The sequence below is a fragment of the Rutilus rutilus genome, assembly GCF_951802725.1.
Source record: "Rutilus rutilus genome assembly, chromosome: 9".
Taxonomy (NCBI): domain Eukaryota; kingdom Metazoa; phylum Chordata; class Actinopteri; order Cypriniformes; family Leuciscidae; genus Rutilus; species Rutilus rutilus.
Window position 1 is genome coordinate 12,960,232 of NC_140223.1, and position 27,874 is coordinate 12,988,105.

The following is a 27,874-nucleotide window of genomic DNA, read 5'->3' on the forward strand; positions in this document are numbered from 1 at the left end:
CGGAAAAATTTGTATGCAATTTGGCTGTTCATTTTCACGTCAACGGATTTTTTGGGGCCTAAAAACGCAAACTTTTGAAAACGGGTTTCAAAGTGCAAGTTTTGCACACCGTTTAAGTGTAAACCCCCCCCAAAAATGCTAATTTGTGAAAAAAAATGTATTACGTGTTCAGTCTATCGGTGTGTAGTGTTTCTTTACAAAGTGACATCGCCCACTACTGGCCTGGAAGCAAAATACAGTGTTTTTAGTCGTTTTCACAAATCTATGTGAATGGCGATTGTTTTGACAACGTTGGCGTCTGTACGTGAAAAAAACGTGAAGGAAAACCCTTAACATTTTACATTGTTGTTGTGTAAATGTAAGATAATAATTAATTGAAGGCACTTAACTTTTTTATGGTGTTTTTTGTTGTTATAGTATATCATGTTTGATACATCACGCATTTATGGCTCACGTATGATAATATGGAGCTCATACATAAGGAGAACAAAATCTCAGTTTGAGAATCACCCAAAATGAGCAAAAATATCCAATTTGATGCAGTTGCTCATTATGGCCAAAAAAAATAAGATGAAATTCTGATAATGTAAATCACTGAGATCTTTATAACAGTATAGCAGATTACTTACATAAAATGAATCTTAAAATATCAGTCACTCTCTATCTTCTAATAATGTATAGTCTTAATATTTAAATGCCTAGTTTAATGATCAAAGCTCTAGTTTTTATTGTAGGGACAAACCATATAATGCAATGCAATACAATGATGATTAAGAGATGAACAAATAAACGTTCCTCAAAAGCTTGTCTCATTTTATGCTCACGTTTTAAAGGGATAGTTTAGCCAAAAAAAAAAAAAAAAAAAAACCCTCATGTCGTTCCAAACCTGTATGAGTTTCTTTCTTCTGTTGAGCACAAAATATATTTTAAAGAATGTTGGTAATCAAAAAGTTGATCATAGCCACTCCTGTATGGTAGTCAATGGTTACCGTCAACTGTCTGTTACCAACATTCTTTAAAATATCTTCTTTAGTGTTCAACAGAAGAAAGAAAGTAATACAGGCTTGGAAGGACATGAGGGTGAGTAAATGATGACAGAATTAACATTTTTGGGTGAACTATCCCTTTAACATGATTTTTTTCTAAAAAAAAAAAAGAAAAAAAAAAGATGTAGCTATAATTTAGAAGCCTTAGAAATGTGCGAATCTAATATGATACAGCATAGGGCTTTTAACTAAAACTTGCATGATCAGAAACACTTTGAATATGCAAATGATGCACGCATCACAGTCGACCACAGTGGCACGTCTTCTTCTCGCTTTGGGTGTTGGCTAAGCTGCTTGGCTCGGCTCACGGGAGGATGTTAGAGACACTCGGCCAATGATACCACACGGGTGGGGTTATACCCAAGGTTAAAGGGGTATTTTTTATTGTAAATAGCACAGGTTTTATGTTTATTTTTCGCCGTATCGAAGGTGTCAGTTCCGGGGTCGCGGAGGGAATTGCTTTTGGGAGTCCCCTTACTAGGTAAGAATGAAGCACGTGGATGTAAAACAACTGTTTTTGATTTGCTCATTTATCCTCTTCTACGTGTAGCATACTTTTTGATACTTTGAACGAATTTTTGATTGAGACTGTTAACCTTCTTGCGGCATGTCTGCGATGCACATGGTGTGCTCTCCATTTAAGGGCTGACGCAACATTTCACAATGCAAGGTGACGAGATAACGCAGGAATTCTGTATAATGCAGAATTAAACATCTTTGGGGTTGACATGTGTGAAAAGCGCGTGCATGTCCGTTTATAAAGCGCGCTATAATTCATTGTACTCTGGCATTAACCAAAGCTCAAACAAAACCCAATGAACAATGAAAATGCAATGCTGTATCCATCAGATTTGTAGCTAACCGAGTTCCCGCCCGGATTTTAGGTTCAATGCATTCTTTGAAGAAATATTTTTTAGAATTCAGAGGCACGTGTGTCAAATCTCTCGACATTTAAAACTTGGAATTCTTTTTATTAAAAGACAAGAAGACAAACAAAAATAAAAAATCTTTAAACGAATTGAACTTCTGACACGGAGAAGCCACGTGCGCCCGGACAATCCGCATGTTTTGCTTGTTTGGGGCGAGTAATGATGACGCTTTTTTTTATGACGTTTGAAAATGCGGGAGATTTGTTTTGCTAGTAGCTACTAATACATGCACAATCGTCGTCTTTCTGCAACATTTATCTTTCTGAAGAAGAAAAGAGCCATTCTCTTGAGTTGTGCAGATGCGAAGAAAACAAGAGCTGTTTGTGGTAAACGTTGTTTACGTTTTGTTTCATACGTAAATTGAACATGAAGATATATTTTAGTTCATTCAATAGCAAACTATGGAGATGATTCCCAGACAGACAGTATTCATAATACTAATGTTCATGTATATGAATTTAATACACAATATAACAACATTATGCCAGAGTCCCATGCAAAATACAAAACTATTTACTGACCACTACGCATGTAGTGTGACATTAGCTGTGCCTTTAATAACATTGTAAAATGTGACATTTCTCATGCTTTATTCAAGCAGTGAGCAATATTTCCAGCTTTAAGCCTATTCATGTTTGAATGTACTACAGCTGATCTGCAGATTGCATTATATTAACGCTTGGTAATGATTTATTGCTTAAAGTTATTCAAGTGTTGCCTTTCTAACTGCAGTAATAGTGTAAATATGGATCCTCATATCTGTATCAGAAATTAGGTCAAGAGGAAGTTCTCTTTTTTTTTTCAGAAACATTCATGCTATCATCCATGCCGCTCTCTGTGAACAGCTTATGGAATAATTAATTTTACATGTAAAATTTACTTAAAGGTTAGTTCACCCAAAAATGAAAATTCTGTCATCAATTACTCGCACTCATCGTTCATCTTAGGAACACAAGTTAAGATATTTGTAATGAAATCAGAGCACTTTCTGTCCTTATATTGACAGCTACGCAACTTTGTACTACTACCTGTACCTACTACCACTTTGTCGCTTAAATCGTAAAAAGTAGTCAAGATTTTTACAAAGTAATACATAAAAGATGTTACGCATTGTGAGTATATTTGTGCGATGATGCATTGAATCAGTTTAAATCGTTTTTTAAACACAATTTGAACAGATTCATGGAAAAGAATGACACCTCTTTCCTCTGTGTCCTCAAACGCAGCCATGAACAACTGCAAATATGAAGGGTCAAGGTGACTGTGCCCTAGTCTACCCCAGAAAACACACGACACACAGTGTTTGAATATTGTATTTGAGGAAGGTACAAGTTGTATTGAATTCAGCAGAGTTGTAAAATTAAGGTTTATATTATCAAGAATTAAATAAATTCTGCAGAAATCCACACAATGGGCCTCATTTATGAAACAAACACGTGTTTGTTATATTTTATAGTTTAAAGGTATAGTGGAGGATTTTCCCGAATTTTAGAAAAGAACCGCCCTCTCCACTTTTTGAAAAAATGCACATGCGCAACACTCTACCTGCTCCCGAGAGGGAACGCCTATTAAACGTGTGCACGAGAGAGCATGCACGAGCTAATCATAGCTTACATTAACTTTTACTAGCAGTGATTTTAAATGGATTTCTCCAAATAGCATGCCAAACTTTACCTGTCAAGTAGAGACTTCGCGACTGAGGCATCAGTAGGAAGCCCAACCTGTGTTTTGAGCGCACGCCATCGTGTGAATCGTGTGCACGAGCACGTACGACGGCCTTACATAAACATATCACCAGAATGATTGACACTTAGGAGGACCAATAGTCTTGATGATCCACCCTGAAAAAAGAAAATCCTCCGCTATACCTTTAATATATAATTCATAACTAATTATTTTTTATTCTTGTTCTGTTCTGAATGCCGTTACATTTAAAGGAGTTGTTGTGAAGTGAGGGGAAAATAGCTTAGGCTGTAGTGTTTATAGTGTTTTGAAAGTGTTTCGTTTTATTTACCAGGCTATTTAATATGCATATAAATTAATGTAATCGTTTGCAATTAGTCATTAAATAATGCGATATTCGATACGCGATACGATAATGCTTAAAGTGTGTAAAATAAACTTAAATTAGCTTTGAAATATATTTAAAATGATATAACCTACATACGTGGTTCACATTCTTTTTGTGACAAGAAAACATTCCTACAGCTTCTGAAAGTGAACAGCAGTGGTTTACTGTAGCATAAAGGTCCTTGCACACTGAGTCCGAAATTTTCGCATGCGTTTTTCGTATTCGTGATTCGGTGGCTCTGAATTGTCAAAACACCATTCAAAATGCTTGCTACGGATGCGAGAACGCAGAAAATCGAACCTGATCCAAATTTGTTTATTCTTTAGTTCATGACCCCAGTTATTGCAAGCTGTTGCAATATGCATATCGCGATACATACATTTGCGATATTTCGATATATTGTGCTGCCCTAATTGCGAGGTGAACGGGCATTTTTGGAGTAGGATCAGTTTCTCTTTGTTTCATAAAATTTAAATCACACGTGAACCCTGTCGTAAGATGATTTCTGTGCTCGTTTCAGATGAATGAGGCCCAATGTGGTGAAATGTTTATCAGAGCTAAAATATTCCAAACTGTTTCAATGTACTCCGTGATTATTACATAAGTTATTCTATGCTTTATTTTGAACTGATTTGGGTGTGTATGAGCGTTGCCCATTGGGAAAATGCAGAATGTTGTGTGTGTGACAATTACAGGGTCAGGTTTGATTTCAAGCTTGTCAATTTGATTAATTTGTGGTTATGTTCATCATATTGACACAGGCATCAGTCAGAAGACATTGACAGAGAAGGTGTCTCTAGAGTTGAAGGGTGGTGGACTATGTGTTTGCTTTTCAGGGCACGTCAAGTTAAACTGTCATGACCGAGTTTTTGTTTGGACAGTGAAACGGTCAGATCTGCAGATAGGAATTTGGCATGAGTATATATGGAGTGACAGGTGTTCAGTTCCAGAAATCTTTTTGGGTTGCTTCAATAAATCACCCATCATGACGCTTTTGTTTTGAGGATGTCTGTGGTTTCACTTCTCCGTGAGTTGGTTTGTTTTTCATCGTTAATGCCCTTCAGATTTCAGGAGACAAATTTAATGTTAGCATCAAGACAGTTAAAACACGATTATTGGACTGTGTGTATCAAGGTGTGGGGTGTTGGCAGGCCTGGATAATATGCTGTTTGATTGGGCTTGATGTCCATAAGGGTGTGGAATAAAAATATTGAATTCACAGGTAGTTCCCGGCAGTTTAATCACGTTGTATATTAATGCACTACCTTTACTATATCACATCTCTTGCATGCTCAGAAACATTCAGGAGCACATAAATTGTCCGTGCTGTCGCAAGAAATTCAATTCACTTCTTCACTTAGAAAGATGCAGCACCAGACGCAGGTAATTCACACGCTCTTTTAAAAAATTTTTATTATTATTAAAATTCATTCAACTAAATGTAATCTTACATGTAATCTTTATCCATCCATTCAAATTTTGTGCTGCAGACATAAATAAGAGCTTTAATTTGTGAACACTGATGGAATAAGCAGGATAATCCACAGCTAGGTGTGCAACTGAACTGTGCATTATTAAACTTAAACAGCTACTATTCACGCTGGTATGTTGACGGAAGTTGGGGGATTTTAGGTGTTGTGTGATATCTCTGCGCCCAAGTAGCAGTGCTTTGCCTGTGCTCCCCCCCCAATATAGTCCCATGTCAATATCTGCCTAGGAAATCGCCTAGTCTAAATCTGCTTTGCTATTTGTACTCGTTGTGAATACGCAGGCCACAAGAAGTAATTCGTTTTTTTTATTTTTTATTTTTATCACTTTTACTCAGGACATGCTAGCTGGCAACAAAGGATTCCATTCATTGTGCTAAGCTAAGCTAGCGGTGGCGCTTCCAAACTAAAACAATGCATGCACTGAGACAAAAATGCGTTTGCCCACCTATCTAAATGTAGGAAAGATGGTGAATAAGCCCTGTTTCAAAAAACGGTGGAGTGTTCCTTTAAAGCTCTCCATTTCATTTTGGGTCGGGTGCTTTGCCTCCATATGTTTGTGCATTAAATTTGAAATAGATGAAACAAACAAAAAATGTGTTGCTGAGAGATTATGCTCTCATCATGCATTATGATCTCTTATGCTCCCAAATGCTGCATTTGTTTGAGGGATTATTCAGTATTGATTTATTAAATTGAGCAAATGTGATAGTAACGACTTTTATAATGTTACAAAATATTCTTATTTTAAAACAAAAATCCTGAAAAAAATACGAATCAAGCAGTTTAGTCCAAATTTTCTGAAGAGACTTGATTGCTTTATATGAATTTAGTTTTTTATTCACATATATATTTATTCCCAAGTACAGATTCAGATTCCTCATTATGGCTCTGACCTAATCAGATCATCTCAACAGAAAGTCAAGTCAAGTCACCTTTATTCATATAATAGCGCTTTTTACAATACATGTATCAAAGCAGCTTCACAGTGATAACATGAAAAGATAATACAACAAAGTTTGTTTCTAGAAGAAAATTGCGTCATCGTCCACCTTAAGTAAGGCAGATCAATAATATTGTTGAATATTAAATGTCACCAACTAAGCAAGCCAAAAGCCAAGGCAACAGTGGCAAGGAACCAAAACTCAGGTGACAGAATGGAGAAAAAGTCAAAGTCACCTGACCTGGGCATTGTGACCTTACTGAAGAGTGTGAACACAACTACGCGTGTGAACACAATGTGACCAGCTGATGTGTTCAGATGCCTCCCGTTTCTGCTGGTGATCTGTGATTGGTGGAACATGGGGCAAGGCCCTCTACCAGCCCACAAACTGGATTTACACCGCTTGACAGAAGCACGAGTTTCCGTGCCTGCGCTCGCTTTGCTATGGCCGTTTAAAGTGGATATGGGTGTGCTCATCATTACTCTTCAAGGCTATGAATGGCAGATTTCTCAGTATACCTTGTGCAATCATGTTGCCACACAGCAGCATTAGGCTGTATAATAAGCAGGCTTTGTTCTATTACTCTCTCTCCAAATAAACAGCCCAAGTACATGAATGTTAAAGTCGACTGGCATTCATTGAGAATGTGTTCAGAAGATCCAAGGTGACTTCAAAGGATATAAAATAAGACAAAACAACAACAAATTTATATATTTATTGTATTTAATTTTTTGTCTTTCCGTGTTTACACAGAAGCTGAATATTGCCAAATAGGCACTTTTACATTTCACTTTGAAATCAAATCTTCCGCCATCGTCTTGTCAGTCAGCTTCTCTTTAAATCTTTTAGATGAAATTAATTAAATCTGACTCCTGCTGCTGATCTGTGCTGCAGCAGTTTTTAAAGGGTCATCGTGAAACCCCCAAACATATTTTTTGAGATATGAATACAGGTTGAAAACACTAAAAGCACTCAAACATTTGACCAATAAGCGGAAATGGGTTATTCCTGCGTTTTTCAGAGCAATTTCGTTCTTCCAGGTTGAAAGTAGCGCTCGGCAGTATACCGGTTCATACCGGATATACCGTTTTTTATTTTTGTTATGTTATTCGTTTTATTATTATACTGCAATAATGATTTAACATTGGGAACGCCGCGGTGTGCCGCAACACTGTTTGAGAGGTTGAAACTTTTCACTGTTGCACTGTGGTGAGGGCACAGCTGTATGTGTTACTAAGCGTGACGGTGAAGATGGATTGGTTAAACCATAATTTTTTTTTAAAACATAGTTTTTCCCATACATTGATTCACAATATTAACACTGCCCGCCACAAATAGATTTTACAAAAGGCTTTGACATCGTTGAGTAAAGTTTCAAAGTAAAAATGTGGTGCGGGTGTTTTTATATGAATATATCTTTGATTGTCTTTAGAAAAGTTTCTGTTATTTTCATTTAATCTATCTTAGCTGTGTCTGAAATCGCTCCCTATCCACTATATAGCGCACTATTTAGGGTGTCGGCCATTTTGTAGTGGTGTCCGAATTCTGAGTGAACGACATCATTCCCTACATTCGTTCACTACTTTTACCCACAATCCTCTCTGAATTTGAGTGTACATCCGAGGGCACAACCATCTTTAGAATATTGTTTTTGAACTTCCGTTTTTGCAGTCGCTCTGTATATTCCTATGGCATTGCTGTCCAGGAGTAATTCGATTTTGAAGTGGATTTACTTAATGTAAAGTTAACGAAAGTTATCATGAGGATTGTAATGTTTAAAGCAGATGTCTTAACAAACGTCAGTAGACTGGGAAGATTTTAAAACGAGCCGTTCATTCATAAATACGCAAGATCGCTGTGAAAATACAGGCCGGAAGTCAAAAGACAACGAGCGCAGCGCTGAAAAGGGGCGGGGCTACACAAGGTCTAGAGCAGCGTGAACATTTTCAAAACACACTTTTTTTTTCTTTTTTTTTACACCACAGTCATACGGGAATGAAGTGGCATGAGTATGACATAAATATGAAATGTCATTTAAAGGCAGGGTAGGTAGAAATGGTCTAAAAATTTTATTTTTCAAATTTGTTTAAACTTTATGTACATATCAATACATAATTAAAATGTAAGTACTCTGAAAAAGAAAGTATCAAAATCGAGTGTCTGTAGACCTCTCACGACTGTTTTAAAGACATCTCATTATTTCCATTCACTCCACCCCCTCATTTCTGTGCTTCTTCCAAAGCCACGCCCCCAAAACACATGAACGCGCGACTCCGACCGCTGAGCTAGAGGACGCATTATTTACCTGAGACAAGCGGAGGGGAAGGGGCATTTTTTTGCCTGGTTTGCCTTCACTAACTGCATATGCCGGTACTGTAAATTTAGATTGCTCTTTCTCTGCCATTGTTTTGGTATTCCTAGGTTCAGTGCCTTCTTCTTCTTCTTCGATAGATTTTATTGGAAGCTTGCAAACATAGTGCATTACCGCCATCTACTGGACGGAGGTGTGATCAGGTTCCGTGCCTCTCGCACTCCTCAAATCAAACGGTCGCGCGCAAGTGGGCAGGTGCTGTGTGGCAAAAGGGTGGTTGCCATGGTTGCGAGAGAGTGACAGTCGCCTAAGCCAATCCTTTGATTCGTCCCGAATCGAAATAATGAGCTGTGTTTAATACAGATTAAACGGTCTAGAGTCACTTGATTTTTATACTCTTTTTTTCAGAGTTCTTACATTTTAATTATGTATTGATATATATAGAAAGTTTTAACAAATTTGGATCTTTAATTTTTAATAAATCCTACCTACCCTGCCTTTAAAGGTTGAAACATCTAGAGCAGATTTGATGTTATGTAGCTAAGTGTCAGAGGTGTTTTACAGGCAGTGACGGACAGAAACAAGAGTCAAGAGATCTGATGGAGTGAATGCAGAAGCAGCTGCCGGTCTTCACTTGACCCTCACGGTGTGCTATTTGTGTCCAGAGCTTTGAATGAGTTAGTTGCCACAAAGGCATGCGACTCGTGCTACAGGCGGACACAGGGTTTGAACGCCTCCCCTTGCTTGTATTTATTATGAGTTGAGAGAGGACAAAGGCTCCATCAAAGGTTTTACTTTACAAATCCTCATTGTGTTTGATACCTGGAGGAGGTGCTGAACTCAAGCCAGAGCTCAGAAAAGAATTTCACAGGACTTTATTTGTATTCTGGGGATTTCCTTGCTCTGATTTTGAGTTGGTAAGAAAAGGATTTGAAACTTCGCTCTGATTAACGGTCTCGGTGGATGTGTTGTCTTGCCGTTTATCTTATTTGAGTTTCCCATGACTCCATTATTGGTTTTGCTCACTAAATGATTCAATGGCACTAATTTATTTTAAATGCTTTAGTGTTTCAACAGTGGCCTTCAGGGGGACTCAAATTTAATATGGTTATTTCAGACTAAATTATCTTTTGATGTCTTTTCTTTCTGTAATCAAACATGAAGGGAATATTGTGAGTTAGAGTTTGTGTTTTAGCCGTGATTACCGATGGATGGATCTGATGCAACCAGTCAAGAACATGTCAGTGACACATTTCACCTTTAAATCAAAAGAAAAAAATGAATGAATTGTGTTTTTAAGCTTTTAAGATTAAAAAAAGTCGTCTCGTGTTGCAAAAAAAGAATCTCTTGTACAAATTATTCTTAGTTTTCCTTCTGCAAAATATGTATTAATTATTTTATTATAAAAAATATACTTTTTTTTTATTTATTTTTTATTGATATTTAACATAGACATGTTTTGTAAGAATGACCAAAATATAAAAAAAATGATCGCTGATGAAATAGGGTGTCCTGTTACTTGAGCTGGAGAAACTGGAAAAGGGAATATAAGCTCACGTTCATGTTTATTGCTGTACAGTATATTTATTTATTACATTGTGACTTGCTTGAATATGATCACTGACGTTAGTGCCACACTTGTGTGTTTATAAAAAGATCCTACTGTAAGGTTCGAGAGATACCTCGGCTTAACTCCAGTCTGCTTTTGGCTCACAGCTATTACAGTAACGATGAGTAAGAGAATCATGCAGGTTGTAGTACCAGGCTCACATATCATCACTCTTGTGACTCTCCCAGGGAAGCTTACTGTATGTCAGGATCTTGCTGATTGCATCATTTAATAAGACTCCTATCGCACTTCATTTGAATATTTTTTTATAGCTATTGATGCCATAAAACAAAGATATTTAGGAAAGTTACTGTAAACTGAAATAAAGTTAATACGGGGGGAGGAGGTATCGCTGATGGAGACCGATACATTGAATAATAAAGGTCTAACAAATGATTTTGAATTGTCGCATGTAATTGAATGCAACAGTTTATCTTAGAATTGTTTGTAAAAACTATTTTGATTTGTTACAGTTAAAGCTAGAATGATTTAGTGAATGATTTTTAATTGATTAAATTGAGTGCTGCAATCTGCATAAAAATGGCTATATGATTGTTTTACATGAATTTGTTGTGTGTGTGTGTATGTATATGTGTATATATATATAAACTAATAATGTTGTAATATTATAATAATATTGGTGGCTCAATTGAACTTTTAGATTACCATTGCTTTCATCTATGCTTGCTTAAATTAATCTGTAAAAACAATAATTTAATAACACAGTATAATGTAATCTTTAGCCAATGTTAAAATGCATTTCCATTTTAATACTGTATATTATTGTGTTGTGATGCCTAAATTTACTTGTAACATTTATTATTATATTTATTCAAAAAAAGTGGAGCATTTTAACAATGGTTATTGATTGGCTATAACACACAAATAAATGGTACAGTAAAGAGTGTAATTGCTAAATTCTAGTTACTAAAACTAAAATATATTAAAACTAAATACAAATGTATCTTTAAAATAAAACTAATTTGTAACTATCTAAACAATTGTGCAAACTTGAACATTTGAAAATGTGGTATGTTAATATCCTTGACTTTAATTGACTGTATATCAGAATAATAATCGCGCTCACTCTGTCTTTTGTTTTTCCAGGTCATTGGCACTACAGTGAAGAGCTCGTCCCTGTGTGTGTGTGTGTGCTTGTGTGTGTCTGAGTGTTTAGAGAAATCAATATGGTCCTTGCCCACCTAAAAGTATTTGGAAAGCAGCTTCTGCGGGTGAAGGTGGTCGACTGCAGCACAGAAGAGTCCCGGCTTTCCCGATGCCTCAACACCTTTGACCTGGTGGCACTCGGAGTGGGCAGCACGTTGGGCGCTGGCGTCTATGTGCTGGCTGGGGCCGTGGCGCGGCAAAACGCCGGTCCGGCGATCGTCCTGTCCTTTCTGATTGCAGCATTGGCCTCGGTCATGGCAGGACTGTGTTACGCTGAGTTCGGAGCACGTGTACCCAGGACGGGCTCGGCGTATCTGTACAGCTATGTGACGGTGGGCGAGCTGTGGGCCTTCATCACCGGCTGGAACCTCATCCTGTCTTATATCATTGGTGAGAATGCTTCAGATAGCCTAGGCTCCATTACTGCTACTTGAAATCATTCAGTTATAACTATATGGATGCACAGTATTTGGAAAAAAACTGGCTTTGCAATATTTAGCTTTTCTGCAATATAACAAAATACAGGAATTTTCACCAGATTACTTTAATATCTATATTTTTCAGAATGAATCATTCTAGAAGGAGTGGGGTGATTTTTGTCAGGGAGTTTCTATTTAAAATTACTTTTTAAATCCTTTTAGGACTGAATGATTTAGGAAAAACTTCTCTGTAATAAAAATATTTTTGAAGTTGTAAATAAAGATTATTGGAGTATGCTTCACAAGACAATATCAGTCTTAATAACAATTTTTACTTCAGAAATTGTTTATAAATATGTTTAACTCAATGTGTTGCTTGCTGTTTCTTTGTAATTGTTTGTGAAATTTACTTGCAATCTGAGTGAAAATGGTTTCAAATCACATCCTGCACCAAATTTTTTTCTTTTTTTGTAGTGTTAAATTAAAAAATCTACTTAAGTTTTCATTTGAATTCAATATGACTCAAATATTGCACATTTATTGTGATTTATAAAAAAAATCTATCAAAATAAGAAATATATTTGAAAAACACTATTGTACTGTAAAATAAACAAATTTTTACTGTATAATTACAATACTAGCACATCTTAATTTATTCATTTTCAAACAGTAACCGATCAAGCTTTTCTTTTGATTTGTAAAGCCACTTTCAGAGTGAAGCTCTGTTTTTATCTACACTCATGCAGCTCATGATATCAGGTGTCTAAATGCCACGCTTCACTTTGAAACCAGTAGCGCATATACTTATTTAACTAACTCGCAGCTTTCGATTTATCGTGCAGCCCTAGTTTTAACATATCACCTGACCGCAAATATAATGTTCCCTCTTTCAGGAACATCCAGTGTTGCTCGAGCATGGAGTGCGACCTTTGATGAGCTCATTGGGAAACATATCGAGGACTTCTGCAAGCTACACATGAATATGAACGCCCCGGGCGTGCTAGCAGAGTATCCGGACGTGTTTGCAGTGCTCATCATCCTCACGCTAACAGGCAAGCCATTGAGGAGTCACATTTCATAACAATACCAGTTTATAGCACTTTATGTTCAAACAAATAAATGTCTTGTGGCTGTTCTGCAGGTTTGTTGGCGGTTGGGGTGAAGGAGTCCGCTATGATTAATAAGGTGTTCACCTGCGTCAATGTTCTGGTGCTAATGTTTGTGGTGGTGTCGGGCCTCATCAAGGGAACCGTCAAAAACTGGAACCTGGATCCTGAAGAGATCCTCAACCAAACATCCTCCTCGAAGTAATGAACTGTTTGTTTGTTTTTTAATACAGCTCTACAAACACAGTATATTTTGTGGAATCTGAATTTTGTTTTAGAACGTGACTTTTATTTCAGATCAAAATCAAATCTGTTTTATATTTAGCTGAAAGTCATGTTGAGTTGCTGAAACAGAGTAGTGACAGATTTTTTATTTATTTAATTTTTTTATTCCGTATTGTAATGTACATCTAAAAGTAATGGATTATCGAAAAGAACAGTCGGATCGACAAAGAGGTTATTAAAAGAACAGTAATTCTTAGGGTAGGTTAATCACTGAAATTGTATTGTACTTTGTTTACTCTTTAACCCTTTAGAACCTGAAGCTAAAATAGGTGTTTTTCACATAATTCTAAAACAATGTGCTATCTTCATGTGCAAGGTGTCATCTTTTTCAGAAAAAGATAAGCTTTCAACAAATTACAGTTATTGACCATTATTGTGTGTGGTGAGTTTGTAAATAGAATTTAAATAGACAAAAATAAAAAAAACGAGAATAAATTTACTGATTTTTATTTAGAAAAAAACAGAAAAAATCATGAACGAAAGAAACTAACACTTTAAAGTTGTAAAATGAACTATAATACATATATACAAGTCTTGTTTGTTACATTGGGTTGCACAGTTTTCATTTAGGACACTTTTTTTCATACACGCACACATACAAATGCACGCATTCATAGGCACGCACACATACACATGCACACACTACATGCTTAGATGCGTGAAAGAGTAACGGCCATCCGCCTCCCAAATTACATAAAAAATCATCCCAATCCCCTCTTCTGCTGTCTAACACTTCTTTCGCCATGTATTTGTTTGTTTCTTTTATTATTTTATGCAATCCAAAACACTCTAACCTGCCGCGCGTCGTATCTCTCTGTTCAAATCCTTCCATCCCGCGCGGCTGTCATTTGCAGACGGAAAGCATGACATTACCGTAATAAGCCGTATATTGGCGAAAAGCGCACGATGTTTACTTTCAGGAACTATTTGAATTATTTTGATAGTGTAAAAGGTTGAAGAGTTACAGTGACATGAATACAGCTTGGTTGGCTGTGTCGTCGACGACACATCCGGTTTTAAAGTGTTAAACAGCATTATGATAAAAATGAGACACTTATGACAACAACTTCTGTACTCGACTGTTTTTATTCGGGCGGAACTGAGAGAACGACACTTTTTCCCCTCCTTTTGGCCTAAACACTGTGTTCGTGGTCATTGTCTGTTGTGCCGTTCTCTCTGTATTTACAATTCTTTGCAGCCTTTAGCCTCCGCCTACAACATGCTGAATCCTTCACTGGAGACCGAAAATAACCAAAAAGTTTGCTAAGGAGTATTTCCTACTAAAGCAAGGCGGTATTTTACTCTGGTCAAGCGTATCAATAGTAGACTGGTGGGAGTGGCCTTGGATGGCAACATGCCCAGTGCATTATGGGTGTTGAAGACAACAGCCTTTTTCTACTGTATAGGTAGCCAAGTTGTATTTATTTCGTCCTTGAAAAATCCAATCTTACTCATGCTGTTCACTTTTTATATAATCAACATAGATGAAATAAAAAAAAATAACATTATATTATTTAAACATAAATATGAATCTAAATGCGTTTTCTTTAATGACTAACACGTATAGTACAGTACAGAGAAATTTGATGTCGGAGCGGGATTTGACCGGTTTACCGGTGAGCATGTGGGAAGGGGTGCGATTTTTCTAATATTAATCAAATAATTCCCAGCGATCATCGAATATTATTTTTGCTTGAAATGCCAATCCCTAATATAAAAAGCCAAAATATCACAGTATGGGCATTGCACTAAAAAATGGAGGCAGATGAGAACGTGAGCTTGCAGGGATCATTTTTTATTGGAAAAGTCGGGATGCGTCACCAGAGAGAAGTCTGTCATTTAACCAGACGATCGAGTCTGCATATTATAAAGAAAATTATTGTTTTACAGTCTTTTACATTTTTATCTAATTTAAATGAATTTTTTAACTTTATTGTCTTTGTTTGACGGAGATGCAATAGCCTAGTCCTTGTTTGTGTTTTCAGTTCATCCGAGCCGCTGCCAGATAGTCTGGGTGTTGGTGGTTTCATGCCGTTCGGCTTCTCTGGAGTCCTGTCTGGTGCTGCGACCTGTTTCTACGCTTTTGTTGGCTTTGATTGTATCGCTACAACAGGTACGTTGTTAATTTTGCATGACAAAAACTATTTAGAGTCTGCTCTAAGACAGATTGTCAGATTGTTACTGTCTGTCGAAATAAAGCCCTTTTCTTTTCTGCTTCTCTGCATTTCAGGCGAGGAGGTGAAGAATCCTCAGAGGGCGATACCCATTGGCATTGTAGCATCACTTCTCATCTGTTTCGTCGCTTACTTCGGCGTATCTGCCGCCCTCACGTTGATGATGCCGTACTACATGCTGGATAAGAACAGCCCTCTGCCTGTGGCCTTCAAATATGTGGGCTGGGAAGGGGCGACGTACGCAGTAGCTGTTGGTTCACTTTGTGCTTTATCCACCAGGTAGGAGCTAAACAAACGTTATCTAACACAAGACCCCATGCTGTCAGTATTTTTGTGTGTGTATTTGCATAGCATTATTTGTTTTAAAACAGCAGTTTGTCATTTCTGTGCCACTATTGGCACCACACAGGATTGTGAAAATAATGGCTGGAAACCTTTGCAAAACTCCATTGGCACAAATGTCTACAAATACACATGCACAAAAATCATACTGATAATAATTTCAATAATTTAAAGGGGTCTTAAGTAGTTTTGAATTGAGGAGTAAGTTTGTTTTTGCTCTCCATGACATGACCTTTTTAATACCTCAACTGTCAGGCTTAAAGCTGTGTGGAACTTAATAGAGGTCGACCGATATTAGATTTTACAAATACCGATAACGAAGTTGGTCAGTACCTACGATAACCAATTAATTAACCAATTTTAAAACAGATGCTGAATTAAAACTAATATTTTTCTATGAATCTATTATTCAGCCAAATCTAGTTTGACACATCATATTTTTGTTCCATCCATTGCTATATCATACGTTTAGCCAATATGATATTATTACAGTATCAACTGAGGGTGCTCTTGCTTTCATTTGAGGGTGCTTAGCATCATCTTGCACCCCCATAGAACCGCCGTTCTCACATAACTAGCTTTAGGCTAACGAATGCATAAACGTGCCCAGCTGGATAGAAACTAATGCAAATAGACGGTAACATTTAAACATTTGTTTCAGATTAGCTTGTATTTTTGTCCCATTTTTCTAATTGCTTGAGGTACTACTACCGCAAAGCATCACAAGGTGTCAGTTATAGTTTTTATTTTGCCTCTAGAGGCCACTCTCATACTGTGTAATGACAGCGGACCCTTCTAAGCTGCTTCTGCAACAGACGCAACCAGGAAAAACTATCGGTGTCGATTAACCATCATTCCAGAAATCGGTTAGTGGTGCCAGTGAATCGGCAAAAGCGATATATCGGTCGATCTCTAGAACTTTATTTATTTACTCCTAAGTTAATTCAGCTGCAGTGTCCTGAAGTAATTGTAATGTTTCATTTTAATATGATTTACATATTGTTTCAAATGCTTTAAAGTGTCATGAAACCCCTCCTACAAAGTGTCCCGTAAAAAATAGTTATTGATGAAACATTGTTTGTTCATGACAACGTTTGTACGCAGATTTCACGCACACATTTGTGCATACTCACAGTTAATAAATGCGACCCATTGTCTTACATCATGTGAAAACATGCATTGTTAAGATTTTATGTTTAGAAGTATTGTGCTCATCAAGGGTGCATTATTTAATATACAGTAAAACAGTAATATTGTGAGAGAGTATTACAATTTAAAATAACTTTTCTATGAAAATAATTTGTTCCTTTGACGGCAAAGCTGAATTTTAGCATCATTACTCCAGTCTTCAGTGTCACATGATCCTTCAGAAATCAGTCTAGAATGCTGATTTGCTGCTCAAGAAACATTTCTTATCATTTTTGAAAACTGTGATGCTTAATATTTCGTTATATATACGTAATATACGTTTTCAAGATTCTTTGAATAGAAAGTTAAAAAAAAAAACAGCATGTATTTAAAATGGGAAATCTTTTGCGACCCCAAACTTGTGGTGTGTAGGATCTAAAAAAAATGTGGTTTGGAGTTTTATGACCCTTTAAATGCAAACCCAGTGTTTGTTTGTTTTTCTTGTTAAAGCTAATTCGCTTCAGTAGATGTTAAATGCACAAGCTAACTGCATTGCATGGCTTGAATCTGTTTCTCTCCCCTGAACTAGTCTGTTGGGCTCCATGTTCCCAATGCCCCGTGTAATATGGGCCATGGCTGAAGATGGGCTGCTCTTCAAGTTCTTGGCCAACATCAATGAAAAATCCAAAACGCCCATAATGGCCACTATAACTTCAGGCATAGTGGCAGGTGAGGACGCTTATTCAAACCACTAACACGCTCGCAACTTTACAGATCTCACAGGGATGCGGCCGACAACCTCTCAAACTGCACCATGACTAAATATGTCCGTCTCATCCACTAAACTAAAAATAGGCTTTATTCAGGCCTTCATGTTCAGAGAATTACAGCATTGGCATTAAACAGTTAGCGGAATTACCAGAAGTATAAACTTTATACATTTAAAGTAAATTTTTCATTTGAGGAGCTGAATTATAAGGAGTATACTGAGCTTTGCTCTCCTGTATGTAAAGTTTTAGTGGAGAGGCATCTGTGATTGTCTGAACCGGGCTCATCTTTGACGTTCAGATTTAGATCATGTATCCACTGATCCTCCCTCCCCTGCTTGTGTAGTCTGCTGGGGTCCATGTTCCCACTGCCACGCATTATCTTTGCCATGGCAAGTGACGGTCTGATCTTCACTTTCCTGTCTCGCATCAGTGAGAGGAAGACGCCCATCATCGCCACCATGGTGGCTGGGCTTCTGTCCGGTAAGAGTAGAGGAGAAAAGGATTAACCCAGTGTTTAGAAGGATTTGTCCCTTTTTCCTTTAATTTATGATCAAACCCTCAGAAATTATACCTCACATGTACTTCAGTGTATTTTTCATATTATTTTGGAACCTCTTACTTAACTTTTGTATTGATATTTAGTGCTGAAATGTATCTTAAATGTACATTTTATTTTTACCTTTTAGGAATTTAAATATATGATCAATACCCTTAAAAGGATAGTCTACCCAAAGATGAAAATTGTCATCATTTACTCACTCTCATACCATTTTGACTGACTTTTTTCTGTGAAACAAAAAATAAGATATTTTAAAGCATGTTTGTAATAGAAAAAATACAGTGGGATTTTGGAAACCAAAACTTTTTCTTTCTTTTTTTTTTTTTCTTTTTTTTTTTGGATGGACTATCCCTTTAAGTGAATGTTTTTCACAAGGGAACAAGAGTCTTTTGTCTTTTTTCCTGAAAAGAGCACATTGCATTGCACATGAGCCAACCACAACATGAAATCATACATTGTTTGAGAACCTTGGTTTGTCTGCATTTAATCTGCAGTTTCAGGCACTTTGGACTAGGAGGCACCTAAAACCTTTTAATTGCATGTTAAACATGAAACACAAATACAATCATTAAGACTAATCATTGTCTATTACTTCTAGTGCAAGATGTGCTTTTTTAAGTAAGGGACCAACTGTTAACAGGATATGTGGTAATACTGAAGAGAGGATATGCAATGTCAAATGTTATTTTACTGGGCGCTCAAATAGTAAATGAGTAAATAGTGTTGTTCATTTTCAGTTTGTTGAAGTCTCTTTAAATATCATAACTCAGTAACCATTACATTTCTTAATTATTTTAAGAGATTGTCTATTTTTATTGACTTGTTGTTTATTAAATTTCATATGCCGCAAGAATATATTTACAATTCATTATAAATATGAACACAAATACAAAAACAAAACTTATAGCAGCAAATTAACAAAATAGTATTAATGTGCATACACTTCTTATAATTATTATAATTAATACAACTGCTGAATCATTATCCTGCAATAAACACTCCTCTTCCCTTCACAGCGGTGATGGCGTTCCTGTTTGATCTGAAAGATCTGGTTGATCTCATGTCCATTGGCACTCTTCTGGCTTACACGCTTGTTGCGGCCTGTGTCTTAGTCTTGAGGTACGTTTTGAATTATGGGAGTGACTACCGTTAAACTAAATAATCAGCAAAAGATTTGCTCTATTAACGCTATAAGCATTTTCAAAAACTGGGTACGAGAGGACATTATTCTACTCACCCTTTAACCATCGAACATTAAAAGGAAATTAAAGTGTAAACAAATTATTAACAAATTAATAGAGCAGACCATGACCCACTGATTTAATTTAATTTTTATATATATATATATATATATATATATATATATATATATATGGGATGCACGATATTGCATTTTGTCCAATACCGATACCGATGTATATACATTTTCCCCCTGATATATTTACACTTTAATTTTACTGAAGAGAAATCCAAGTCTCTCTCCTGTGCCTTTACCGTATTACACTCATGTGTTGTAGATAAGGCAATACGCAAGACAAACAAAACAACATTTGATTCTACCATAAATGTATAATTTTACAAATGTAGACAGACATTCACCCCTGAAAAATAGGTAAATTATTTCACTTGGAGAATAAATGATATGCCAGTGCCACATTTGATTTTTAAGTTCAGACTTCAAACTTCAGTCCTTAGGAGTAAAATAAATCTAAATAAATTTTCAAATAAAAAAATGTACATCTTCTCCTACTTGAACAGGTCTACCAAATGCTCCCCTGTTTTCGGTGCTGATGCAGTGGTGACCCGTTCATGTAACATGTAAGGGTGGCGCTGCCAATAAAGCAACTAAAAGCTGTCACAAAGAACCGCAAATGTAATGATTATGAATATGTCAAATATAGCAAGGAGACCTTTTAATTGTTTATTAATAAACAAGTGTTTTCTGTGTCGGCTGCAAAGATGAAGTTGGCGATGCTGACTCGCGATCTTCGCAGTAGGCTAGTGAACGCGCCAGAGAGAAATGCACATTTCGGATTACATCGTTTTCTTTCGTTTTGAATTGTTCGGTTTAAAAATATGATTTCAAGCGTTCTGTAGATAATAGATATATTTCTCAGGTCTGTGAGGCAAGTAGGCTATGCTGAGTTTCGTTTCATTTATGAGCGCCGGCGCCTCCGTGTCGTGATATCTATTATCTATTATCTGCTGTACTTATTTTTTATTAAATCCAGGCAATTGGTTGATGAAACATTGATTAAAATTAAGATACAATTACTACAAAACGAAATTCACTTAGAAAGGCTTTGTGCTTTCTGTTTGAGGTCTCTGTGGAAGTTTTAAAGCAGTCTCTTTTAGTGCCGCTTTCAGAGCGCTCACGTCCGTAACCGAGAACTGTCACTGTTTTTCCTCATAAATGCGAACACGAAAAATAAAATAAAATGAATATTTTATGCTCTGTGGAGAGCATAGTAACTTGGAGAGTTAACATTAGTAATCTACAGGACATCGTCTTTCAAAACATGACCTGCACGAAAGAGAAAAAAAATTACTGCGTCATTGTACCCAGCACTTCTGAAAATGCACTTGTGAATGCGTCTCTGTCCCCAGCACATCTCAACCCTAACTGACGCCCATGATTGAAATGCCTCCACATGTTGGAAGTTTAAGTTGCTGGAGCTCATGCTACGTTCACGGTCGTCACGTGCACATAGGAAACACGCCACCCTATCGACAAGGCTCATCGGCAGAAATATTCATATCTGCCGATGATGGTCATTTAAAGCTTTTATCGGGCGAGACCGATGTTGTGCCGATATCATCGTGCATCCCTTATATATATATATGAAGAGTTCAGATGCAAAAACCTCTAAATGCCATCTGAAATTTCCTCCTAGAATGATCATTTTTATGAAGCTCGTATATTTAAGTTCAGTAATTTCACTTAAATGGCAATGAAAATGACCTATTAATTGCCATTTAACTGAAATTATTGAAATTAAATATACGAGCTTGATAAAAATGATCATTCTAGAAGAAAATTTCAGATGGCATTTAGAGGTTTTTGCATCTGAACTCTTCATATATATATATATATATATATATATATATATATATATATATATAATATAATATAATATAATATATATATATAATGCCTGTATTATGTAACATGTTGCCTTAATCAAAACATTGAGTGATAATATTTCAAAGTGATTTCCGTCTTTGACAGACAATAAGTATTGATTTTTAAAGCATCTATGTGAAAACTAACCTGAAAAGAGACGTGAGGAATTGATTTGGGGAGAAAAACAAGAGATTCTTAGTGCATTCGGGAAATTAAATCGGAAGAGCAGGCCAGAAATGTGCTGTATTTGTTGCCTTTTTTCATACCGTTACAGCGGAATAAAAAGGAAAAAACAATTATCAGGAGGAAAAGAATGCAGATCTCTTTCCATAGATTTCTCTGGTTATACCACATCACATTAAAATACCAAGCGTTATGTTATTCTCTTGAAGTCTGAACATGAGAACATGCTCATTCAGTCAAACATACGGATAAGGATTATTTGTAGCGCAACCTTATGATTTAAAATAATTTGTTTCAGTCTTTTTAAGTGGAACTTCCCTAAACTGGAAGTGCCTCCCACAGTTTAAACCGCAGTAAGCTTGTTAGGAAAAAGGTGGATAAACATTTAGGAAGTAAGTTTGGCTGAATGAGCTGTAAGGGTCTGGAGTCTGTCACTGCACACACAGTGTTGTTTTTGCACTCCATTTTTATGGATCCGATAATCGTTTTGCATTATTTGCTTAATCACACTAAGTTAATGTTAAAGTTACAGCCCTGATATAAATGTATTCATTATGTATAGTATCATTGATGTACTTTTTAGTTTTCAAGATTTTGAATTGGATTTTATTTTATTTTTTTCATTGTCATTTTAAACTTTTAGTAATTTTATTGTTTATTGTTTGTTTTAGTTTACTACAACTAGCTGACATAAAATAAGTGTTTTTTTGTATAAATTTTATTTCAGTTAATATTTATTTTAAGTAACAATAATAACCCTGATTCATTTTTTCTCTCTCTCTCTCTCTCTCTCTCTCTCTCTCTCTCTCTCTCTCTCTCTCTCTCTCTCTCTCTCTCTCTCTCTCTCTCTCTCTCTCTCTCTCTCTCTCTCTCTCTCTCTCTCTCTCTCTCTCTCTCTCTCTCTCTCTCTCTCTCTCTCTCTCTCTCTCTCTCTCTCCCTCCCTCCCTCCCTCCCTCCCTCTCTCTCTCTCTCTCTCTCTCTCTCTCTCTCTCTCTCTCTCCCTCTCTCTGTCTCTCTCAGGTACCAACCAGAGCAGCCCAGTGTGAATGTCCATTATCAGATAGCCAGTTGTCAGGAGGAAACAGAGGCTGATTCCATCAACGAGAGCAGTGCTGGTTTCATACCTGGATCTCAAGATCTCTGTACCTTCCGTAACGTTCTGTCCCCCAAAAACAAGGAGCCCTCTCGTCTCTCTGGCTTCACTGTCAACATCTGCACGAGTGTATTAGGTCAGACACACACAGATGCATACCTGACACATTTACTTCAGTAGTCTTGAGTTCTGATTATTTTTAAATAATTAGACGGACAGCGAATCGACTTCACACTGATACCCTTCCTTTTGCTGCAGGTGTCCTGGTGTGTGTGTTCTGTGTCGTGGCGGTTCAGGGTGGATTTCAGGTCTGGGCTCTTGTGGTTCTTGGCACTTTGGCTGTAGTTTGCCTCATCATCACCATGTTAATATGGAGGCAGCCTGAGAGCAAAACTAAGCTGTCTTTTAAGGTAAATACACACCTGCATGTTCACACAGAGTCTTTTATACTGTCTTCTTATGGTGATTTGTAAAGACAGGTGGGTGTATGTGTGTACCCAGGTTCCTCTGCTGCCGTTCCTCCCTGTCCTCAGTATGTTTGTTAACGTGTACCTGATGATGCAGCTGGACAGAGGCACCTGGATGCGTTTCGCCATTTGGATGGCCATAGGTAAGTCCATTAGGGGTTGACTGATATGGGTTTCTTGATGGTTTAAGCATGAGGTCAGCAGGCGGTCTTTTGTGGCTCTTTGAGCGCATTTGACCACATGAGCGTTTACACAATGAAAGCAATCCGGTCGAATGGATTTGACTACCTGAGATTTGAGAAAACTGATTCATGCTTTCGCAGCTTATCCATTCTTTAATCCTATTGTAGTATTTTAAACAAATAAAATGGAAGAAAACACTTACTAACCGTATACTCTCCAAGACCAGGTAGTGCTAATTTTACATTAGATTAGATATTCAAAGACTTGTTGAAAAGATATAAATGAGTATTTGCTGAATGCTGACTGTATATTAAAAATTGTTATAATGTTTGCCTTTCTATTACTAGTATTAGAGAGGCAAACGTTACAATACTTTTTTTTTCATACACTGTTTACTTTCTTTGTTAAACAGTTCTAATAATTTAAACTAATGAAGATGGAGAATCCAGTGCATCTTGGCAGACATCTTCTGTCTTAAAGTGTTATTCACCCAAACATGAAACAATTTTTCATTAATTACTCACCCTCATGTCATTCCAAAACATACAATATCAGATATTTCATGCCATAGCTAACAAATGTAAAAAATGAAAAATGACATAAAATCAGATCATCATTCATTCAGCGCTGTTGTGGCTGCGGTGTGTCACGTAACAAGCAATGACGCGTCACCATGGAAACCAAACAGACAGCGACTTAAGCGCATAGACTTGTTGCACGTTAATGTTTTTTCCTTTTATGGAAACTCACAGAGAAAAAAATGTTTGGTAACCGCTTGCACACCTGTTTAGTTTTTCCTTTGATTTGTCTGCTATTTATTTTCTTTGCTCCTCTGGATTTGTGGATGTAACTTATCCTGACTGATTCCGTTTACCGACCTTTATCGCCCGGCTTTCGACTACGCTCCCGTCTGCCATGTACGGAACCCGGTTTTGTTCATTAAATGTTCTGATCTGCCTTTGCTTTTTATGTTTTATTTTATTATACTTAAAATAAATTTGTATATTCATTTATTTCGTTTTTTTCCACAAATGTATGACTTTTGGAAGTGCAAATTGATTGCCATATGCAGTTCTAATAAAGTTGAATTAACGTAACCTTCTGTCATTTTTACTCTTCTAAGTGTACACTTGCAGGTGTTTTGTTTCTAATTTATTGTTAGGCCCATTAAATAATAATAAGGATAAACAATATTTAAAACGTATAGGCTATAATTATCTAACATCTGATTCTGACTAATTAAAAATTAACCTCAAAACATAACATGCTAAATGGGGGATATCTTGCATAAAAAAATGTATTGTCAGAATGTCGTCTCTCAGTTGTTGAATTTCGCGCAGACGTTGCCACAACGTAAATGTGTTTGCTCAGCCCGATCTCATGAAAGTGCGAATACCACGAATTGTATTTGTAGTGCTTATGATACGCAGTTTTCGCGTGCGTATGATACGCACTTTATGGCGTGTAATAGGCACGCACTGAGCCAAAAAGTGCGGCCCTTGAGCCAAAAAGTTTGCCCACCCCTGTGGTAGTTGGATAGACTAAGTTCAATCAGATCTCTTCAATCTGACTAAACCACTCAATTCATATGGATTAGTTTTACTATCTCTTTATGAACTTTATGAAGCATCAAAGTGGTAGTTGCGTAGCTGTCAATGGAGGGACACTCCACTTGTTTCGAAGATGAACGAAAGTCTTATGGGGTGTAGGGCGACTTGAATAATAAAAACACGATAAAAGAAAATAAATGGGTATAGTTGTTAAAAATAATCACAGTAAACTTTAACCATAGACGGAAAACAAGTACAAGGTCTTCTGCTGTGCTTTAATGACTTTGTTTCTCTCTAGGTTTTGTTATTTATTTTAGCTATGGGATCTGGCACAGCACAGAGGCAGCCTTGGCCTGTAACAACACAGAAGACCCCGTCAAACCAGACACACCTGAGAAAGAGGCCTTCCTGAGCTACGCAGGGGAGAGCAGTGACCCTTGAGAAAGCACTTCAAATACTCGCTATACCAATGTACGTGACTTATGACAACCAAAACGTTCGAACACAAAGCTGCTACTCTCTTGATGTGTTACTGTAGGTCTAAAGCACCTTTGAGCAGCTTTACAACAAGTGACAATTTCTATTTATCAGTTGAATTTCATTGTTGTAAAAAGTGATGTACGGCATTACTGATTATATGATGTACTTTGGGATGTATGCTGCACTATTAGAACAGTCGGTTATTCCTCCGTCTGATTGGTTCATTTTTACTTATTTATTTTTGCAGCATGTTGCTATCATGCTTTTTAATAGGGTCTTGAGGAAAAACTCATAGGTTTCGCAGTTTATGCGTTTTGTATGTTGAATTCTTGGGATGCACCGATACAAAATTTACTTGGTTACATTTTTTTAAAGCAAGGTAGCAGAAAGAAACAACTGACAATTACACAGCTTCACAAAAATAATTATGTTAATTTTACTCTTTGTATAATTTGTCACATATTTATTTAGCTGACTTAAGGTGCGTCAAATCGATTTCTCGATATGAGAGAGGATTTTTTTTTTAATGCTACAATTCAAGCCAGTTGGTTTCTGGTCATTGCACAAGTTTAACAGTCCAGTGCCTTTCTCCACCCTTTATAATTAACAGTGCTGATGTCTACTTGCACTGAAAATTACTTTTAGCGGCCGATACCAATGATTGATCACAGTCTGGTGCCACTTTTCAGACTTTTATGAGATTGTTGCCAAGCACTTGGGTGGGGAAAAAAAAGACCAAGTCTTGGATCTGGGAAAAATCTCCATTCAGATGGGTTGTACTGCTGGTTTGTTTGGTCCTCTTTTTTTATTTTTTTTATGCAGCTGTTGTGTGCATGTTTATTCTCTGTTAGCTATTGGGCGAAATGTTTTTGTACAGTATTTTTTGACTTGTGTATTGTACTTTGTCCATGTTTTTAGTCGGTGGATTTGTACAAAACCAAAAACAAGCCAAAGAATTGAGGATTAACGGTATTGTTTTTATTATGAATAGCGGATCAGCCATAAACTGTATCATCTCGTTGACATTTTGCATTAAAAACCATAACATGTAAGAGAACAGTTTGCAGAAACATTGCGTGTCACAGTACGTTTTCTGCAGTGTATTGTAAGTAATTGATCATTTTCATGTCAAAAATTAAGGGAACTGTACATTTCTTGTAAATATTTGCTGTTTTTCTTGCAATAAATTATTTTCTTGTTTGTAAAGAAAGTTTCTCTTATATATCTTAATTTCTGCCTTTCATAACCCAAGACATAAACACTGAGTGCTTATAAACCTTTATTTAGTATTATACTAATTTTAAATAAATTCCATCTGCCTTTTGTTTTATACTACTACTACTACTAATAGCTATTAAAGCGGTGTAAACTTGACTGGATTTTATAAGATTGGTGTAGTGTATAATGGTGAATAATTAGAGCATGAATATTAAATTAAGACTAAATTTGTACATTTGCATTTAAACATTAAACTCCCAGATTTTCAAGGTAAGCTGGAAGATCATCTTCAATGGTAAACCTTTTCCTATGGAACATTTTAGTCTTTATTATCTTAAATTTAAAAACCCTAAACCTAGCACTTTTTTTTTAAAGAATGTTTTAAATAAAATGATAACGAATATGTATGTGTGGCTGTGTGCACAATTTTTATTTTAGGATGTTAAAATATTTAATTAGATGTTAAAGTGTTATGTACTTGTGCAAGAAGCAATGAGGTTGGCAGCACCACTTCTCTTAAGCAAAAGGTGCATTGTGTAATATTTAGGAGGATCTGTTGACAGAAATCCAATATCATTTAACTGTATTTTCAGTGGTGTTTAAATACTTTAAGTTTTTATTACCTTAGAATGAGCCATTTCTATTTACATTCATTGCAACATTTAAACTGATTCACATCTGCTTGACAAAATCATTTATGCTACTGCCCACTGACATGCTTTTAAAGCTACTGTCGTCCTTTTTTTTTTTTTGGTCTTCAAACACCTTAAAATGCACATGTCGAGATCATGAAAATCAAACTTTTGTGCCTCCGTGCCGGAGACGTTGGTGTCCTTGCTGGAGACGGTGGTGTCCATGCCGGAAACGTTGGTGTCCGTGGCGGGGACTGTGGTGTCCATGCCGGAGACGTTGGTGTCCTTGCTGGAGACGGTGGTGTCCATGCCGGAGACGTTGGTGTCCGTGCCGGAGACGGTGGTGTCCGTTCCGGAGACGTTGGTGTCCGTGCCGGAGGGTGGTGTTTGTGCCGGAGACATTGGTGGTATCCATGCCGGAGTCGTTGGTGTCCATGCCGGAGACTTTGGTGTCCTTGCCAGAGACGATTGTGTCCATGCCACATGTCCGTGCCGGAGACAATGGTGTCCATGCCGGAGACATTGGTGTCCGTGCCAGAGACGGTGGTATCCAAGCCGGAGTCGTTGGTGTCCTTGCCGGAGACGATTGTGTCCAT

General features: G+C 36.8%; 1 protein-coding gene across 2 annotated transcripts; it reads left to right on the plus strand.

The window, feature by feature from the left end:
• The first annotated feature begins 1,289 nt into the window (after positions 1-1,289).
• slc7a1b (solute carrier family 7 member 1b) lies at positions 1,290-26,638 on the plus strand. Of its 2 annotated transcripts, none has more exons than XM_084418068.1 (12): positions 1,290-1,527; positions 11,505-11,954; positions 12,877-13,035; positions 13,125-13,290; positions 15,360-15,487; positions 15,605-15,827; positions 17,608-17,747; positions 19,364-19,466; positions 22,676-22,884; positions 23,007-23,158; positions 23,250-23,358; positions 25,247-26,638. In XM_084418068.1, exons 2-12 carry the CDS (start codon positions 11,585-11,587, stop codon positions 25,387-25,389), a joined length of 1,902 nt encoding a protein of 633 aa, XP_084274194.1. In that variant the 5' UTR covers positions 1,290-1,527; positions 11,505-11,584; the 3' UTR covers positions 25,390-26,638. The 2 variants fall into 2 exon arrangements, with proteins under 2 accessions (XP_084274194.1, XP_084274195.1); XM_084418069.1 differs by lacking the exon at positions 1,290-1,527 and adding an exon at positions 2,163-2,301.
• The last annotated feature ends 1,236 nt before the right edge of the window (positions 26,639-27,874 follow it).